Raw genomic sequence first — 19,527 nt, forward strand, 5'->3', positions numbered from 1 at the left:
GTGTCTGCAGGAGGCCTGGTGCTCAGCCTCCTCCAGGACCCAGCAGGTACATACCCATCCCTGGGATCTGGATTCCTGCTTCCGCTCCCTGTTTTCTCCCTGCCGTGCCGGGATGCTCAGAGCTCTCCCCCATCCCAGGATGGCGGGGCTCAGGTCCCTGGGCTCTGGAGCAAGACAGATCTGGGTTCAGGGGTGCACTCTGCTCTCGTGAGATTTTCTGGGACGTTCCAGAAGGCCTCTCTTCTTCTGGTTGTTCTCTCCTGTTACGGCTCAGTTCCTCTGTGACTCAGAGGCTGTCACTGAGATGGGATGGCTGTGTGTCTTCACGGTGCTGTGCTCACCTGCCTCCTCTTCCCTGGAAGCTGGTTTCCGCTCAGGACCAGAGAGGAGCGCAGCCAGAAGATGCTCGGTCCTCCTGCCCCATCTCTGTATCCTGCCAATTCTTGGTACAGCAGACTCCAGCATCCTTTCCCTAGAGAAACTTCTTGTTCCTGGCCAGGCATAACCACGTCTGGAAATGTATTCTCATTAAGTGGCAAGGATATGTTCCACCCTCTTTTTTTTTTTTTTTTCCAACAAACCTACACTCTCTAGAGTCCTTAGAAGACTCTCGGCCACCTGCCTGTGGTTTTGCCAGGGCAGTGGTTACCAAACCTTTCCCCCCAGGTGCCGTTTGTGGTACACAAGCTCCAGATGTACCTCCATCCCCTCCCTTTAGTTGGAAGCATTCAGTTATGCTTTCTTGAGGGAGAGCCTCAAAATTTAGGATAAATAGAGGTACAGAAAGAAGTCTAGTTTGCTGGGTTTTGTTTTTGTTTTTTTTAACATGGGGCAGGCTAGCACAATTGAAATTGGATTTTAGTGTAAAATATGTCTCTAGGTTTCTAGTCGGCATGCTTATTAGGTAGAGAAGAGGCAATATATATTTAGGTATTCTTAGGAGTGTGGAATATCATGAAGTTTTCTGTGGTATAACTGTATCCACATTCTTGAGAATTTATAGGAAGATATCTACGAAATTATTTAAAAGAAAAAAGTTAGCTAAATCCAAAATATGTCATGTGCGTCCAGGATTGTAAATGCCATGGATCTTAGTTTTATCTTTTTCTACTGATTGAAAGCTATGTGGTCTTACTTTACAAAGTAATAGTCGCTGAAAGGTGACTGTGTAAAGCGGGTCAGAGTGTTCTGTATTCATTCCTCCAGCAAATACTTAGCGTCTTTACTGTGGTCAGTGCTATGCTGGGCACTAGAGTGTAGCTGAGGTTTTAAAAATAATGAACATATTCAAGTGTAGCTGGTGTTACTTGCGTCACCGTGCAGATGTTTCTGACGTACAGATATCCCAATAGTGCCATCAAAGAGAGAAAGCTAAAATGTATTCAGCAAAGCAGATAAGTACGGAATGTGTCGGAGAGTGTCGAGAATTTTCATTTCACAGGTGGGCCTGGGGCCTTAACGTGTGTTTGCTCCCATCTGGGATGTCGATCCCATTACAGTCCACGTTTCTGATACGCCAGCATCCTTAGCTGTGCCTGGGGAAGGGGCAGTCATCATGCCTATGTTTACGAGCAGCCGGGTATGAGGAGTGGAGTGAAAAACCATGCCAGAATTGTCCATGAGTCCTGCAAGTTTGGAGTCAGAAAATCATTGGATTTTATTGCTAGAAGGAATCTAATGCATTCCAGCTCCCACATTTTGCAGACTCTAAACTGTGTCTGTGTGGTGCTTACATGTATTATGAGTTAAGTCACTTTTGAGGCTCAAGATTCCACAATGCTGACTTGAGCAGTGCTTCCAGCAGGGCAGGCCAGCACTAGTGAAGTAACGCTAAGCAGTGTGTGTTGCTTGGATGCTGGGCAGGTCCTAAAGAAGTTTCTGAGTTCCCAAGTTGCTGGGCCACTCGGCTTCTGAGAACAGAATGTCTTTGTGCTGGGCTGTTGGGCTGCAGAGGGCTTCAGCATCGCCTGCATTGACGCCAGGTGTCTACCTGGGCTGGCCCCTTCCAGTGACTCAGATTTTTGGAATATGAAAGGGCTGTAAAACTCCTCTCAACAGTTTTCTCAGACCTAGTTTAAAACCTGGCTTCTCAAAAAATAATACATTTGAGAGTATTTTCCAAATGAAAATAATCCATATCTACTGGTAGACATATTCTTGAATATAGGTAAGTTGGAAAGGAAACCATAAGATAACACTGTGTAATATTTTGATGACTTTGAGTGTATGTACCTATATAAACATAAGTACGTACAAGACCATGTTATGGACTGAAGTGTGTATTTCTCCCCTCACATTCCTGTGGAAACCCTCACCCCCAGTGTACCGAATTTGGAGATAGGACCTTTACAGAAGTAATTAAGGTTAAATGAGGTCATAAGAGTGGGCCCTGATTTGATAGGGTTAGTTTCCTGATAAGAAGAGATGCCAGCATGCTTGATTTCTCTCTCCCCATGAGAGCACAGCAGAAAGCTTGTGAGGTGCAGCAAGAAGGCGGCAGTGTGCAAGCCGGGAGGAGAGTGCTCACCAGGCCACAGATCTGCTGGCATCTTGATCTTAGACTTCCCAGACTCCAGTCTGTGAGAAATAACTTTTTCCTGCTTTAAATCCCTCTGTCTGTGGTATTTTGATATGACAACTTGATAGACTTTGCAACCTTTCATGAGTATTGCACGAAAAGGTACACTAATAAGCATGTTTCTCAGAAAACAACAGGTATATGTCCCATTATATTGTAGCATCTCATTTTTCACCCATCAGCCACCTATTTGTTCTACTTGTACTTAATTCTTGAGTTGTTTCTTTCTTTAACAGCAGTAGCTCCATCAGGTCTGACAAATACAACTGGGGTGAGTGTCAAAAGTGCTGCCAAGAAGGAAGCCTACGGTTAGGATGGGAATGGTCATTTTAAAGCGTAGTGAGAAGAACTTCCCTGGTGGCTCAGCTGGTGAAGAATCTGCCTGCAGTGAAGGAGACCTGGGTTTAATCCCTGGGCCGGGAAGATCCCCTGGAGAGGGGAATGACTACACACTCCAGTATTCTTGTCTGGAGAATCCATGAGCAGAGATCCCTGGCGGGCTGCAGTCCATGGGGTCACAAAAAGTTGGACACAGCTGAGCAACTAACACTTTCACTTTCCAAGATCAGACGAGATCGGGCGTGTTCAGGGTGGTATGGCCGTAGACCACTTTCACTTTCAAAAATACGCCAGGAGGCAGGATATGTCCTCAGTACACGTGGGATATACATGCATTCTATGGCGGGCATGACTGTAACGGCTCATGTGTCACGTAACATGTGAAATGTGCTGTGGCATCTAGCTAGAGGAAGAGAAATGATCAGAGAGAGAAACCCAAGGGGGTGGCATCGTGTCAGTGGGGGTTGAGTACCACAGTAATTCCTTGGAGATAAGGGAGCTTTTCTCTCTCACCTTCGGACATACCGAGGTTTACAGTTGATTGCTGCTGTCAGCCCGGTGTCCGGCATGACACGGATGTCATCTCCCAGGTGTAAGCGGACATCAGTAGAGCAGGACTGAAGTTCAGAACAGGCGCTCACGGAGCAACTTGGAGGACAAGCCCGCAGGGAAGGGAAGCGCTGCTGTCCCTGGGGAGTGCCAGCCCAGCAGGGGGACTCGGGGGACTGGCTTCCCCCAAGTAGGCGGCAGAAGAAAGCCGACTCTGGAGGATGACACAGCCTGCTTCAGGACTCTGCACCCCGCCTCTGAGGCTTGTGGTGCTTCTGCAAGTTGTTAAAGCCAGTGAGCCCCTGAAACAGAGCCGCTCTGGTGGGAAAATCACGAACACAGGGTAACTCAGAGCTGGAAAATGATGAGTGCCATCAGATCCTAAATGTGAAAATGTTTTGGAACAACCTTAACAGGTATTCTTCATTTACATATCCCTTCCTAAATATGCAAAAGGTGTTAGTTGCCCGGTCATGTCGGACTCTTTGTTACCCCCATGGACTGTGTGACCCACCAGGCTCCTCTGTCCACGGGATTTCTCAGGTGGGAATATTGAAGTGGGTTTTGCCATTTCCGTCTCCAGGGGGTCTTCACGACCCAGGGGCCGAACCCACGTCTCCTGCGTTGTAGGAGGATTCTTTACCATCTGAGCCACCAGGGAAACCTGCAAAACAGTGATAGATAATAGTTTTAGCCTACATTGATAGGAGCTCTTTAAAAATAATAAATTAAAAAATTGAAGGGATTAGAAAGCATTATGCCTAGTGTAATTGGCAGCTTTTCCCCCCTCCCTTAGAGGTAACTAATGGCGCATCTAATAAAAGGCGTCTTAGAATTGATGGACTACAATAGCCTCTTGTTCTAACAGGAGAAGCAGGTGGTTTGTTGAGACCCTGAAAGTCTCTGCATGTGAAGGGACAGTGGATGTCACAGGTGACCGAGGGTTCAAGGTCCCTTTGAGCCTGCCCATCCCCAGAGGGAGAGGCGTGGTGGCCCCTGTCGGAAGTAGCTACCCTGCCAACTTCTGATACAAGTGCCCAGGCAAGCATTCCAATGGTAAAGGCACGAGGGCACAGAATGTACTTAGTCATGGCTTTTGGGTCGTAACCTGTTTGTTACGGTATGTGTGTGTGTGTGTGTGTGTGTGTGTGTGTGTGTATCATGTACCTGTATTTATACACGTGCATACTCACTCATGTATACATGTATGTTGAAGGGTTTTGTTGTTCAGTTACTAAGTCGTGTCCACTCTTTGCAACCCTATGGTTGTAGGGGTTGTAGCCTTCCAGGCTCCTCTGTCCTCCGCGATCTCTCAGAGTTTGATCGATCTGTGTATCTATGACCCGATACACATAAGTTTCTATACATGCACTCTCACAGACACATTTTGTGTGACAGCCTGCTTTTTATAAATGTATGTTTGCTCTTTCTGTGTAATGACGTATCCTCTCTAACCCTTTGTATGTGATCGCACAGAATCCTTTTGTCTGGTTTTGTACTACTTTAATCACTCGTGTTATTCAACGATTTCTTCTCACTATTTGAAGAACATTGCTGTGGCCAAGCTGTGTGCAGATCTGTAATGCTTTTATTCACTAGATCCTCACATGTGCCTGTTTGTGGCTCAGACTTGGCATGGCAACAGGCCTGTTGTTGCCTGTTTACTGGTTTTTGTTCATGTGTGTGCGGGTTAAAGGACCAACATATGGGTTAGGATGGAGGTTATGGGTTTGATGTTAAGCTCAAACCCTAGAATCACCCATTCCTGGCTGATAACCTTAGGATAGGTGTCTTAACCTCTCTGGACCTTAGTTTGCTCATTTGTAAATTGAGTCTATGACATCGGCTTCATAGAATTGCCAAGGTAATAACATAAGGTGTATCAAGTGCCTGACATGTACCAACCCCTAGGTCAGTGTTACTCCAGCTTAGAAGGTAAGGGATAGACAAAAACACCATGCTGACATGGTCCCAAAGTTTTGAGAGATGACAGAGGGTGCTGTTCACGGACTACTAATGCCTTTGGTCCTTAGTTCTTGTGGGCCGACCAAAATAAAGGAGGGGAATGAAATTGTATCTACTCTGTAGGTACAGCTGCCATCAAGGATGCGATTTCTGCAGTTGCCCAGAGTCTGCACTTGGCTTAATGCTCCACGGTCGCCATCTGGAAATTTTTAATTTTGAATAGTGGCTCCATATTTTCCCTTTGCAATGGGCCCCACAGAGTAGGTCCTGCCCTAAGATTGTGAGGGGTGTGAAATGAGAGCTCACAAAATACTACATAAGACTTGACAACCATTGGATGGATAAATTATTTTCCTTTTACAAACAGAGACCATCATGGTCAGTGCACTTTAGATGTCATTTCATTATTCAAATAGTATGAGATAAATCGCAATTAGTCACAATGTGCAAGTAAAGAAACTGAGGCCCAAGCAGTTAAGTCACCCAGGAAAATCACTGAGCTTATAAATGCAGAACTTGGATTCGAATCCAAAGCCCACCCCATGGACCTGTGCTGTGAGTTTTAGTTCCCTTCTTCCTTTCTGTAAAACCCAGTGTTTTCATGTCCTTGATACTTGTAGGCAGCACAAGCCTCATTCCCAGCAGAGGTTTCAAAGCCCCTCAGAGAAGCTGCAGAATTCCCCCCTGGCCTGGACCCTCTCGGGGATGCAGCAGACAGGACAGCCCCTCTTCTCGCCCTCAGTCCTGCCGCTCCTGTCCCCATGACTGCGTAGCATCCCTGACTCAGAGTTCTGTTGGCTGGTCCAATCTGACCAGCCTGGGGACAGTTCAGCTGGCTTCCTCTAACTCCTAATACACTTGGCTGCTAATGGCTAGCATCCAGCAGAGACCTCTGAACCACCATGAGAATCAGTGGGGGATAGGTTGGTGTCGGGTCCTGGGAAAGAGGCTGCGGGAGACGTCTATTTCCAGCAGACCAAGGATACGCCATCTGTCCTGTGGCAGGGAGCCCTGGTTCTCCTGCAGTGCCGGGCCGTGATCTGCTCTGCTCACTCCTTTCTCTGCCAGAGAAGGAGAGAGAACCATTCCAGTACACCACTAACAAGCAGGCTTGGTACAGGGCAGATCCAGGGCAACTGCTTACGATGTATCGACTCCAAGCAGGGACGTTCATACTTGAGCATTTCGTCTCTTGGATAACTGGATTTGAGTTTGGAGTGTGACAATGAGACTGTTTGTTTTTTCACAGCGATCCCCTAAGTGGCTGTTTGCTCAAGACTTGTGTAGTGTGAACAGAGATTTGGGGGAGGGGAAGAAGCCATCTGCTCTGGAACAGTCTTCCAATTACATGATCAAATTACTGCAGAGCAAAATGGAGGGGATCCAAGAGAAAGTTCCTGTCTGGTGCATGCGGCCCCAGCCCTCTCTCTCAGGCCATTTTGTTGACGTGGAGACCCACACGCAGCTTGCAGAGCCAAGGCTGTGATAACTAGGAACATGCTCAGGAGGCAAGCAGAGAAAGCCAAGGAGGAGAGAGTCAGGGTGAGCTTTCCGGCCGTTCAGCCAAGTGAAGCCATCTTGAATTTGAATTAAGAAGTGAACCTTTTTCTTGCTTTAGAGATACATTTCTCCGATTACAATTAATTTATCATCTCACATGAAAAAGTCGTGTCTTTTTATAAATTACATTCATGATTTTTATTTGTTGATATTGTACTCAGGTTCTTAAATCTATTTATCTCCCTGAAAAACTTGAGAACCATTTTCTAATTTCATAAATGTGGCCTGTGTCAATTTGCAGAGCATCCTTGGGTCTTATTTTTTTCCTCTAAATCTGTGTGGTTTTTTTTTTCCTTCTTCTTCTCTTTTTGCTATTAGGCATTCATGCAGCCTCACTTGCTGGGAAATGAGTTCACACATTTGGAGTTTCCAAGGAGAGTACAGAGGAAGGAACTTGGAAAGAAGATGCTCTACAGGGATTTTAATATGACAGGCTGGTAAGAACATGCCTCCCTCTGCCTGGGCACTGCTGACGTGAAGGCAGCGTCGCCGCCACGAAAAGTCAGTTCTGCAGTTTGGATTAGGAGGTGCAGGCGGAGCCCTGGGCTGGTGGGGAGGGAAAAGGGTCTACACCCGCTGCTGCTGCTCTCAGATCTGGGTGTTGGTTTGCTTCTCTGCTCTCCGAGGCCCTCCCTAAGGACACTCGACCCACCGAGCTGATGTAACCCCCCACTTCACACAGAGCAGGAATCTGGGGGCTTTTAAAACACATTAAACTTGGGTTTTTTTAGGTCACAGTTACTTAAGGAGGTAACAGGGCTCAAAGGAATGAGCCAAAGCTCTATTTGGCCAGACCAGCTTGGATTTGAATCATAACTCTGACCTTTCTGAATAGGCCGAGTTGGATAAACTACTTAACCCCTATGAGTTCAGTTTCCCATGAATAAAATGAAAAGAATACTCTCTGAAGGGTGGGTGTAAGGACCAGCGGTAATGAGCTGTCATTATTTCACCACATTTCACCACAAAAGAGCTCTTGACAAAGGGCATCATATTCTCCAAACACACCTACCTATATAAGGCACCCAAACCATTTCTGTGGGTCAGTAGTTAACATTGACTAAGACCTCATCTGTTTGTTCCAACTGAAAATAGATATGATGATGAAGTACTAAGACTTCATAAGGTTGGTGTAAGGACGAAGCGAGGGGAGAGTGGCTGGCACAAAGGAGGGTGGGGGAAGTTTGCTCTAAGACCCTGCGGTTCTGACCAGGGAGCCCCTCGCCAGTCTGGAGGACAGCAGAGTGGGACAGTGGCCTCGTTCCTTGCCCCGTCCCCGGCACAGAGTACAGAGTAGATTCCATTATCTCCTCTTGTTGGACTAAAATAGCAGTAACAGATGGTCACAGCCCACATTCCCACGGGGATGACTTTTAGGCTGAAAATCCACTCCAAGGGTACGCACTGTCTTAAAGGAATAGTCGAGCTACCCGGCCAGGATCAGAGGCTATCCTGAGACATGTCCAGTTGTCTTTTGTCATCCAAAGAGATCCTCACCAGTATCCACCCTTCTTCTAGAGCAGGGTAAGCAAATTGCAGCCCGAGAACCAAATTCCACCCCCCCACCCCCACCCCCACCACCTCTGCCTGTAAATAACTTTGAAACGTACAGTCACATTCTTTTGTTTATGTTTGATCTGTCACTTCATGCGACAACAGAGCCTTTGAGTGGTTGCAGCAGCGCTTTAAAAATACTTACTCCTGCTCTAAAACATGATTGGATTTATCAGAAAGGGCTTACTATGTTTGCCGCCCTGAGCTCTGAAGTTTTGTTGCTCCAGACTGGGTTTTCTTGCAAATGCATTTTTATTCAATTAGCAGAACCAGCACTCCTTACAGAGAAGTTTCAGGTGAGGGTTCATGAAATTCAGAAAACCGTGGAGACGTTTGGTCTGGTCTTTGTAGAATTTGGAAAGGTGGACTGAAAACCATTCCGGGTTAGGAACCCACGTGGTTATAAACACATAAACAGAAAGAGCAAAGCTAAGAGACAGCGAGGAAAATGGCCAAAATGGGGGGAGGGTGTGGCTGTAGGAAGTCAGGCTGAGATGGCGCCGGGAGAGCATAACTGAGAATGTGGGAAGCCAGACAGAGAAATTGAGGTTTACGGTGAGACCCTGCTGGTTACACCTTTGTGTTGCTGAGGAGAATGAAATGATAAAAGCAATGCTTTAGGAAGGTTATTGTACAATAAGAGAGGGAGAATGACCAGGAGAGAAAGCAGATTCAGATATCTAGAGAAAAACTATCATAGAAATCTGGATATGAGATCTCCAGAGCCAAATAGAGGGACGGAAGCAGAAAACAGAGAAGGCAAGGAAATAAACAACTAGATGGTTTTGGTCAAGGGATACATGTCAGGGGTAAGTCATCAGTTCCTCTAATTATAGGGGTCTGTCAGCCCCCAGAGGGGCAGCCCCGTGACTCATCCTGTGCCTGACATGTAGTCGACAGGCTGTGATTATTGGATGAAAGGTGTGATTGACAGAAGTTGATGGGGGTGGCGGACACACAGATGGTTGATGGAAAGGGTAGGAATGAGAAGCCAGCACACAAGCCTTGTTGAGCTTGAGGCAAGGCTGTTTGTATTTTCTTTCTATGCCAAAAAGGCAAATTAGATCGCAGCAGTCACAACAAACTTGGTAAACAAATGGCTAAAGATTACCCCTTTTTACAGTTTTTTTTAAACGTAGATAAGTTCAGGATTAGATTACATCCAGCTTTATATATACACAGTTATTCTCTTTTGCTCTCTACCTAACATGCAGGCATGCACATGCATTAGCAGGGTCTTAAGCAAGTGAACAGTCCATAAATGGGCTGTATTTAACTGTGCAGAACTCCGCAGAAGGTACCAAATAACTGAGGAGCCAAGGCTGAGATTGGCTTCGGTCAGATGTGATTTGCTCATTTGTTTCAGCAAAGTTCCCTGTGTGGCTGTTGGCTCACAACTTTGGCTACAAGCAGAGATTGGTGTACATCTTTGTTTATTTCCTATCTGTTGTTACTTAGGATTTGAAAATGACACTTACGGAAAAGGAGAGATCTATCTTTGTTGGAAGAAGTTGGGAAGTTTAAAGCCAATTTAGACCACTGCCTATGTAAACTCCTTCTGCCCACCTCCCAGCTTTAATGAGTTCTTTTAAAAAATGTTTTTCACCTCTAATGGAAAACCCCAAACCTAGCAGTTATTTTTTCAGGACTTAAGAAACATGAACTCCCAGTTTCCTATTTTTCTGAGTTGTCTATTAGAAAGAGAAAGGCTGGCAAATGAATTAAACAGAGAGAGACAAGGATCTGCAGCCTCTTTTTCCATGAAAGCCCCAAATTACTGCCAAGGTGTTGGGATTGGTTGAAGGTGGACTGGTGGGTGTTGGGAATGCATCTTGCTCAAGGAGACAGGTATGTCCTCACCCCAACCCTCCTTTATGTTTCTTGGCTTCAGAATTAGTCTTGGCTTGTGAACTTGTAAACCTTTCTAACAAGTAAGGGTTCATCCATTGCCAAGCTGTTGAAACCTTGTAGCAAAGACTTAGTTGTGGAAATGTTTATCTGCCTGCTTGTCCCTACTGGTTATGGGGCTGGCTAACAGTGAGGGAGACAGCTAAGGGCCAGGCACCAACTGTGATGAGGCCTTTACACACTTCCTGTGAACTAGGTCCATTTTACAGATGAGGAAACTGAGGCACATGGGCCAAGTTGCTCAAAGCCATTCAACTTGTAAGGGGAGAAGCCAGTCTGTGAACCCAGGTGACCTCACTTCAGGGGTACACTGTTCAGTCTGGTGCTAAACTGTCAAATGCCAAAAGAGGAGTCCTCCTCCTCGTTCCCATTTTGCAGCTGAGCAAATTGAGGCTGAGAGGGATTAAGTGGCTTACACGTACTTAAGTGGCCACGAATGCAAAAATGTCAGAATAACCCGAGCTTCTGATTCTTAGCCTGGGGCTCTTTCTGATACAGTGGATCAACTTTTCTTCAGAGTGAAATTAGACATGATTATTCAGTTTTGAGCTACGGTGGAAATTTAAGCAGGGGACCTCCATCTACCCGGATCAGTGTCTCCTTGCCAACCCTTTAGAGGACAAGAGGATGAAATAAAACATTTCAGGAGCTGCCGAGGTAGTCATTTTTCCAGTTCTCAATCTGACCCAGTGGACTGTTGGCCAAATTAAACTGTGATGCTTCACACTCGTCACTAAAAGTCTGTGTGTGGTTTGGGGGTGGTGATGATGGGGACGATCCCCAAAGCACCAGATTTCCTTTATTTAGGAAAATTGACTGCTCTCATTAGAGGAGCATCCTGCCAGCTTTCCGTGGTGTGTCTGCAGCCAGGAGGAAGTGTGGGAGAGGATGTCAGCTCCGGGAAGCCTGCTCTCATAATTAAGGATGAGTCTGTTGCCTTCGGATGAGGATTCTTTCTCTCCCACCCTCATGCTTTCTCAGAGACCGTGGAGCTTGGCAGGCCCAGATTGTATAGAGGACAAAAGGTTATTGTCACCCAGACCTTCCTAATGAAATCTGTCTCGTCCCTGGCTCTCCCACCTCCTTTCTGCTCAGATAGTTTGCACAGTGGTTTGATTTATGCAGGCCTTTCCCCCCCCCCCTCTTTTTTTAAAGTTATTTTATAAATCAAGTTTTGTTTCTTTTGTTTTTTTGCGTGTGGTTTTCTTTTTTACCGTGGTGGGTGGGTCTGTGTGTGCAGGCCTCTCGTTGTGCTGGTGTCTCTTCTGTGGAGCATGGGCTCCGGGACAGGCAGGCTGCAGTAGTTGCCGCTCCCGAGCTCTAGAGCGCAGACTCCGTTGTGGCACATAGGCATACTTACTCTGCGGCATGAGGAGGGGATCTTCCCGGACCAGGGATCGAACCCATGTCTCCTGCATTGGCAGGCAGATCCTTTACCTCTGAGCCGCCAGGAAAGCCCCACAAAGGCGTTTTCTAACAGCATCCTGGATGCTGAGTCGGTCCCTGGCATGTCCCAGCTCTTAACCTTCCGTGCCAGATGTCCTTGGTCCTGGCGCCAGAACCTTGGCCTTGGACTTGGTACGAGCCGTGTCCCTCCTCCCCAGCCCTTTGTGTGAAGCTGCCGTCTGTCGCACGATGCTCACTAGCTGACATTGTGAGCCCAGCGTCCTGACCCACTCCCCTCCGAGCCGTCTCTGGCCGTAATTTGCTGGCAGGCATCTGTGTTCCCGAGCTAAAACAACCGTTTCTCACAGCTGGCGCTGTGGCCCCGAGTGCCCACTCCTGGGACGGCGGCGACTTCGCTTTCTCGTGTAGGATCTCTGTTCTTTGTGCTCTGGGTCTGGCCGCATGGGGTGACGAGCAAGGCTGGGCCCCCCACACACACACCCCAGCGCACATGGGAGGGGGCCAGCGCTTCACCCCTGGCTTTGGGCCAGGCTCTCCAGCAGCTGTTCCTGGGCTGATGGGATTTGTTGAGAGCGAGGGCCAAAGAGGACAAGTCCATCGTGTGAATGCAAGATTGCTTCCAGATGGTTCTGGTTAACAGTAAAGTACACCAAAATTCTTTCTTTAAGCAAAGCCGTTTTAACGTTTATGATGGTCTGATTTCAGGGACCAGTGACACGAGACGGCATGGCTTGCTTAGGAGAGAGAGTGCTGCTTGGGTACCGGTCCTCGCTCTGCCGAGGTTCTGGGGCCCTGGGCAAATCCCGAGCCCCGGGTCGCTTGTTTATAAAACACTTTCTGTGCCCTTCTCTGCCAGCCTCCAGAGGGGGTGGGCTTTGCGCTGCTTTTCCGAGCTTCTGAAAAAGACAGATTCCATTAGGAAAATTCCAGTGATGGTAACCTTTCACTTCTGTCTCTTGCAGCCCTTAACTCTTTTGTGATTCCAACTTGATGACGCATCAGGGTAATTGTTCCCTCCTCTATTTCCCTTGAAACTGAGAGCTGATAAATCAGAGGTTTTCCCCTGGGAACAGAGTGGCATCCACCGCCATTTTCTGCTCTCAGCGTTCACTACCTTTTTGAAGGCAAAGGAAAACTTTTCTGTTCCGTGTCCTCTCTGGCAGAGTGGCCACTCGCCGCCGGGGACCATTTCAATCTAAATTAGTTAAAATTAATTAAAAGTAAAAATTGGTTTCCCGCGTCACAGCAGCTGGATCTCAGTTGTTCAGTGGCCACATGTGGCTCGTGACCACTGAAGTGGACGTGACAGATATAGAACATTTCCATCATCACATAAAGTCTTAGCAGATGGGACTGCAGTCTAGGTAACGTAAGGGTTTAACTGGGGTGGAGGACGATGCCGGGAGCTGTCTGTAATTGAACAACCCAGTAGCAAGGAGTTAAAAAGACAGCTGAGCCAAGATGGGGAGGACAGAATGTTGTGGCCATGTTCTGTGGCTTCTGACCCTGCTGCTGCTGCTGGACTCCAAGTCCAGAAGTGGGAGATGGGCTTCCCTGTAGTTTTCAGACCTTCGGGGGCAAAGGTCATTGTGTTTAGGGAGTCTGGTCTGCAGCAGTCCCTCACTGGCAAGCCTGCTGGCCAGTCTGAAGGAAGACCCATTCCATCTGCCCTGGTCAGTAACACACCTCCCTCCTCTGGCCCCCTCTCTGCCACCTCCTAGACTGTGCCAGCCGTTGGCACTCTTATTCATCTTGGTTTTTTCTCTCACTTCTTGGAGACTCTTTCATACCCTGAGGATCAGGTTGAAAAGCAGCTTCACTGTCAGCCCTTTTCCTTCCTGGTTGAGGTTGACATTTATTCTCAGGGTGCAGCCTGGAGCCCAGCTTCGGGTTGAGCGCTGCAACCCCCCAACACTGGGCTTCTTACCAACCATCCAAATGTCTTCTGGAGAGAAACTCACCAGAGGCAGCCCCCAGCGTGGTGTGGAGCTGCTGGGTCAAGTTTCACAAATAGTTTAGTTTCTTCCATCTTCTTTATTGCTCTTTTCAATGCCCTCTGATGGTGCATTCAGGAAGGCTGACAGGGAACGGGATAAGCAGATTGAGAAACGCCACAGAACGCTTTATGAAGCCAGCTCCAGAGCTGTACCCGCGTTTTAATATAAATTGATTTATTGAACCAAGCACAGAAGCCCTGTTACAGAAACCCCAGGCTGTGTCCTCCCGAGGACCACCTTAAAAAAGCAGCCCCAACTGACACTCCTCATTAGCTTTTCCACTGATCCCCAGGCAGTTTTTAAAGGGACAGTGTCCCTCCTTTGGGCTGAATTTATATGCTGGCCATGCCTGTGGGTCTAATTAGCTCAGCATTATTAGTCCTGCTCAGAAAGCCTGCATTTTCTAGCAGCTTGACTTTTGAGTTTTCAAGAGTAATTGGAAAATTCAAACCCCGTCCTCCTCCTCTCCTTGATTTTAATCACCTTTAACCCAGTCGTTGGAAATTTACCTGCAGAAGTCCCTGACTTCCGTGGTTGAGGTGCATGCAGTCCCTCCTTGTTGCAAATCCTGACATTACTATGGGGCCGTAGACGTCACCAAGGAGGCTTTTTATGCTCGCCAGAGAAATAGCACATTTTAATTTTATAATCACTTCACGAGAAAGCAGGCCATTCCTGAGTTAAACCTGGGATTCATTTCCTCCCAGCCACTTGTATTTTCATAATTTAATGATTATGGGCGACCTTGGCTGCAGGCTGATGGTGGAAAGCAATCTGGAAATCAGAGTTAATGGAGAGAAGAGGGGTTTGGATGGCATCTCAGAGAATTTTAACCCCAACCTCGGGAGATTGTAGTAGATCGGGGGTTGGCCGGGACAGGGGTTAGGTCCCTGAGTCATCCCCGTGTTCCCAGTTCGGTGGGACCCAGGCTGAAGGCAGAGCAGGTCAACCCCACATCGGGAGGGGCCGCTCCCGCCCTCCCCAAGCTGCGATGATGAATGGATATTTTCGAGATGCGTGTTCTGCATTTTTTCAAGGTTTGCACCTCTGGTTGCAGGAGCAGCAGGGAGCAGAGCCAACCCTGCCGTGTGCAGCTCATGTCCCGACAGTGATAAATGACCCCTCGCTCCCCGCCCTCCTCCCCCCACCCCCTGCTCTGCCCGTGAGGCCAGCGGAGGCCGAGAGATCTTTACAAATGGTTGGGAACCGAGACAGGCCGGCGTGGTCAGCCCACGGGGAGGAGAAAGGAAAGAGATGCCCCGCCAGCCTGCCCCGCAGTGATCGTCCACTCACTCTTTATACACTCACAGGCCTCTCTCTCTGCTTTACTGATAGGTGTAAATGTCTTGTTCCTGAAGTCATCAAACCACTTCCAAGCGTTTTTTCCCCCATCAGACCCTGTGAACGCTTATCTGTATTCCTTTATTTACCCCCAAACATCGGGTCTCTCCCGCTTCTCCTCCAGTGAGCGCTGTTTGCAGGCACACACAGCACATGCGAGGGGGTGACTTACCTCCAAGTCATCTGGGGGAGGTTTGAGGATGTCAAGCGCTTGCCCACATCCCTGTGAAAATAAGCAGTGTCCTGTTAGCCAAGGAACCCCAGGGCATGCTTGTTTCTATATTCGACAAACCTGTACTGTACATCTGCAGCATGTTAGACATTGAGTCGTAGTTAGGAACAAGGGATGTGGAGCCAGACTCCCTGGCTGGGATAGTACCCAGGTATGGCTGGGACAAATCACGTCACCTCTCTCTTCCTCCGTTTCCACATATGTACATGGGGCTGATGGCAGAACCTATCAATCGGGTGGTATGACTTGGTCAGTGCATTGAGCAAAGCTGGCATTTAGTAATTATGTGCTGTATGTGTCTGGTAATATGATCATTAGATGTGATGGAAGCTGGAAGGGTCAGCAAGATCTGATCCTTGTCCTGGATTATACAGCCTAATAATAATGTGTGTTGAGATGCTCGTTTCTCAATGGTAACGAGAGGCTAGAAGCTGCAAGGAAAAAAGAAGGTAGTTTAGAGAAGCAGGAGATTGAAGGGGTGCTGGCCACTTCCATGGGGGCAGGTCTGTCCCACAGCCACTGTGCCAGCTTAACTCTGAGAAGAGTTCAGGATGCCAGGAAGCCCCTCTGGCCCTGGAAGCTGCTGCGTGGTGATTGTTTTTTTCGTGGGGTTTTTTTGTGGCTGTAGAAGAGGGACCAGTGGTTTGGGGGAACTGAGATTGGGATTGGGGAAGACTCAGTGGGGAAGGTCGTGTTTGAACCAAAGATCTGAAACAGGAGAGGTTTCGGAGGGTTGAGAGAAGGATACCTTGAGCAGAGTGTGTAGCTCAAGTGGAAGCCCAGAGACGTGAAAGTCAGTTGTGTGTTCTGGGAACGTGTAAGCTGGAGGTCATATTCAAAATATTTTGACAGTCAGCATGGAGGACTAGGCTCCATCTGGGTCCTAGACATCCTCTTGCTGTGCCAGGCATTAATTCTCTCTTTACCACGTCATAGGGATTCCAGGGGAGAATCCAGCAAATGGGGGTCGTTGTGGACTTGTGACAGTCATTATTTGCAAGCCAGCACAGGGGAACATCAGTGTTTTCAACCTCCGTACACACTTACTGGTACACGTCAGCCAGATAATGTTCCCGATGTGCGTGCGTGCTGAGTGGCTCAGTCATGTCCGACTCTTTGCGACCCTATGGACTGCAGCCCACGAGGCTTGTCGGCCCATGGGATTCTCCAGGCAAGAATAGTAGAGTGGGTTGTCGTGCCCTCCTCCAGGGGATCTTCCCTACCCAGGGAATCGAACCAATGTGTCTTGGGTCTCCTGCATTGACAAGCGGGTTCTTTACCAGTAATGCCACCTGAGAAGCCTAATGTAAGTTAGGGAAGCTTTGAATGCCATGCTAAGGATGGCAGTAACTATCACAATTTTATTTTTCCACCCTCCGGAGCTCTGCACATGTATAAAGTATGAGAATGACAGACGGTAGGACAGAAATATAGAGCTGACAGTATATTTAGGACACATAGGTCAATCCTCAGCCTATTTATAAGACCCTGTTTTTTAATGAAATTCCAGAGAAGTGAGTACTGTAACACTCCAACACATTTCCAGGTACTTTACAACCCTGCCAAGGAAACATTGTCCAATGTCCAACCTACAGACCTTAAGTTATAAAATTTCACTCTTCCCAGAGGAAAAGTTTTTCTTATCCTTGCCACCCTCTGTCTGCCCACCACATTTCAGACTAGGAAATCAGTGTTGCTGGTTTCAAGCTGACAATCCCATAAAGGTGCTAATCCACCATGGCTTCAGCGTCGACTGGGGAGCTGGTTTAAACCCCTGTGTTCTGGGATTACTCCAGGAATCCACATAAAAGAGTGAGAAGACCACCATTCCATCCATCCTCATGTTCCTCTGACCTTCGGAGAAATCAATCCAAGCCTTACTTAGAGCAAGGATGAGGTCCTGTGTCTGTCCCTCACTGAAGAGCTGAGCACGTCTCTCTGTGAGAACTAGGCATGCTGGTAGCGCATCCACTTTTTACCCTCCACCTTGTTACTCTGGCAAAGGCAATGCGAGTCTGCCAATTCTAGGTTCAGATTCCTCTAGGAATAATAAATCGGCTTTGTCTGTCACCCTGGGTCAATCAAATGCTATGATTTGCTTTAAGCTGATCAGCAGCTTAAAGGATGGGCACCATAGCTTCATCTGTGTGGAGTGATGAGTTGTAACCATTACTTACTCATTCAGTGAACTGGGTGTTGTTCTGGGCTTCGGGGAAGTAAAGAAGATTGAAGCAGTCCCTGACCCCAGGGTGCTTACAATCAAGTGTAGAACAAACCATACCCAAACTGGCAGAGGAGAGTTTACCCACAGTGAAGCTTTTTACCTAGGGTGGTCAAAATATTCCAGAATCCCTGAGGTCCTAGAATCTGGGATTTTTTTTTTTAACCTCTCAAAGTAAAGTCGCTCAGTCACGTCCGACTCTTCGCGACCCCATGGACTGTAGCCTACCAGGCTCCTCTGTCCATGGGATTTTCCGGGAGAGAGTACTGGAGTGGGTTGCCATTTCCTTCTCCAGGGGATCTTCCTGACCCAGGGATCTATCCCGGGTCTCCAGCATTGCAGATAGACGCTTTACCGTCTGAGCCAGATTCTTATGTATCCTTCAACATTGACCTTGGGCAGCCCTAGACATTTGTACCGTGGATATATAAAAGTGTTAGTCACTCAGTCGTGTCTGATTCTTCGCGACTGCATAGGCTATAGCCCGCCAGGCTCCTCTGTCCCCGGGATTCTCCAGACAAGAATACTGGAGTGGGTTACCACTCCGCTCTCCGGGGTATCTTCCTGAACCAGCGATCACGCCTGGGTCTCCTGCATTGCAGGCAGGCCCTTCACCACGTGCGCCGTCAGGGAGGCCCCCGTGGATATGAGCAGCGGCTCACAGAAATGACTGAGTAACCAGCGCTGGGCTCTCCAGCAGGTCATCCCGTGTGTCCTCCTGCTGCTGCTCGGCAGCCTCCTTGCCCAGCTGCGTGGACCAGAGGCTGTGCTCGGGAGGGGGCTGTGGTTGGACCTGCTGGGAAAGATAAGCACTGACGAAGCCAACAGTGGGTCAGAGTTGAGTGGAGCCTTTCTTTTTCCCTGTTGACACTTGTGCCCATAACCTGGACATGGTCCAGGCCCCGGGCGTGGTATGAATACGTGGGTGAGGTCTGCTGCTGCTGCTAAGTCACCTCAGTCGTGTCCGACTCTGTGCGACCCCATCCCAGAGATTCTCCAGGCAAGAACACTGGAGTGGGTTGCCATTTCCTTCTCCAATGCATAAAAGTGAAAAGTGAAAGTGAAGTCGCTCAGTCATGTCCGACTCTTCGCGACCCTGTGGACTGCAGCCTACCAGGCTCCTCCGTCCACGGGACTTTCCAGGCGAGAGTGCTGGAGTGGGGTGCCATTGCCTTCTCTGGTGGGTAAGGTCAGGGTATCTCAATTACTGGGTTTTCACTCCTATTCTTCCTAAGTAAGTGGTCCTCCCTCCGCAAATCTGCCTACTCCTTCTGGTTGGCCTTGCCTCACTCTCGGAAAAACTGGGCATTTAAGTGTAAAGATTTAAGGTCTTTCAATTCCAGTCAACAGAACAACTTGAGAGCCAGACTTCAGGTTAAAGCTAATTCTGCAGTGACCTTGAATCTCTCCATTTTGTCAAGGGAAGAGCAGCCTGAGAAGGTGGTATGTTTAAACCTCCATGCACCTTCCATAAAAACCTGGAAAGGGACTGGACTTCAGAAAATGTTAAGATATACTCGGAGCATGAAGATTAGCCATATTAAACATTCCTGTTGCACACCATGCCATTTAATGGTGTTTACCGCACCCACAGCACTTCAGGGGCGGGCAGAGAGCCGTGACCGAGATCACAGCGCACTTGGCAGCCAGTCTGGCTTAACCCGTGTGGTTTCTTAAACCCTCTGTTTTCTTACTTGTGTGATGGGTTTAAGGTTAATACCTGTCTTACAAACTTGTTCTAAGCATCATATAGGTTTTAAAAATACAAGTGCTGAGACTTCCTCGATGGTTCAGTGCTTAAGACTCCACGCTTCCACTGCAGAGGCCATGGATTCGATCCCTGGCCAAGGAATTATGATCCTCCATTGCGCATGGT

The 19,527-nt window shown here is 48.0% G+C and overlaps 1 protein-coding gene across 1 annotated transcript in view; it reads left to right on the forward strand.

Annotated features, from left to right (window-relative positions):
- Nucleotides 1-19,527, forward strand: part of PPM1H (protein phosphatase, Mg2+/Mn2+ dependent 1H) — a 291,732-nt gene that overhangs the window by 207,210 nt on the left and 64,995 nt on the right. The window contains exon 6 of the mRNA XM_065934722.1: nt 7,310-7,428. Coding sequence (XP_065790794.1) covers nt 7,310-7,428 — 119 coding nt within the window. The remainder of the gene's footprint in view (nt 1-7,309; nt 7,429-19,527) is intronic.

This window comes from Muntiacus reevesi, chromosome 4 (assembly GCF_963930625.1).
Source record: "Muntiacus reevesi chromosome 4, mMunRee1.1, whole genome shotgun sequence".
Taxonomy (NCBI): Eukaryota; Metazoa; Chordata; class Mammalia; order Artiodactyla; family Cervidae; genus Muntiacus; species Muntiacus reevesi.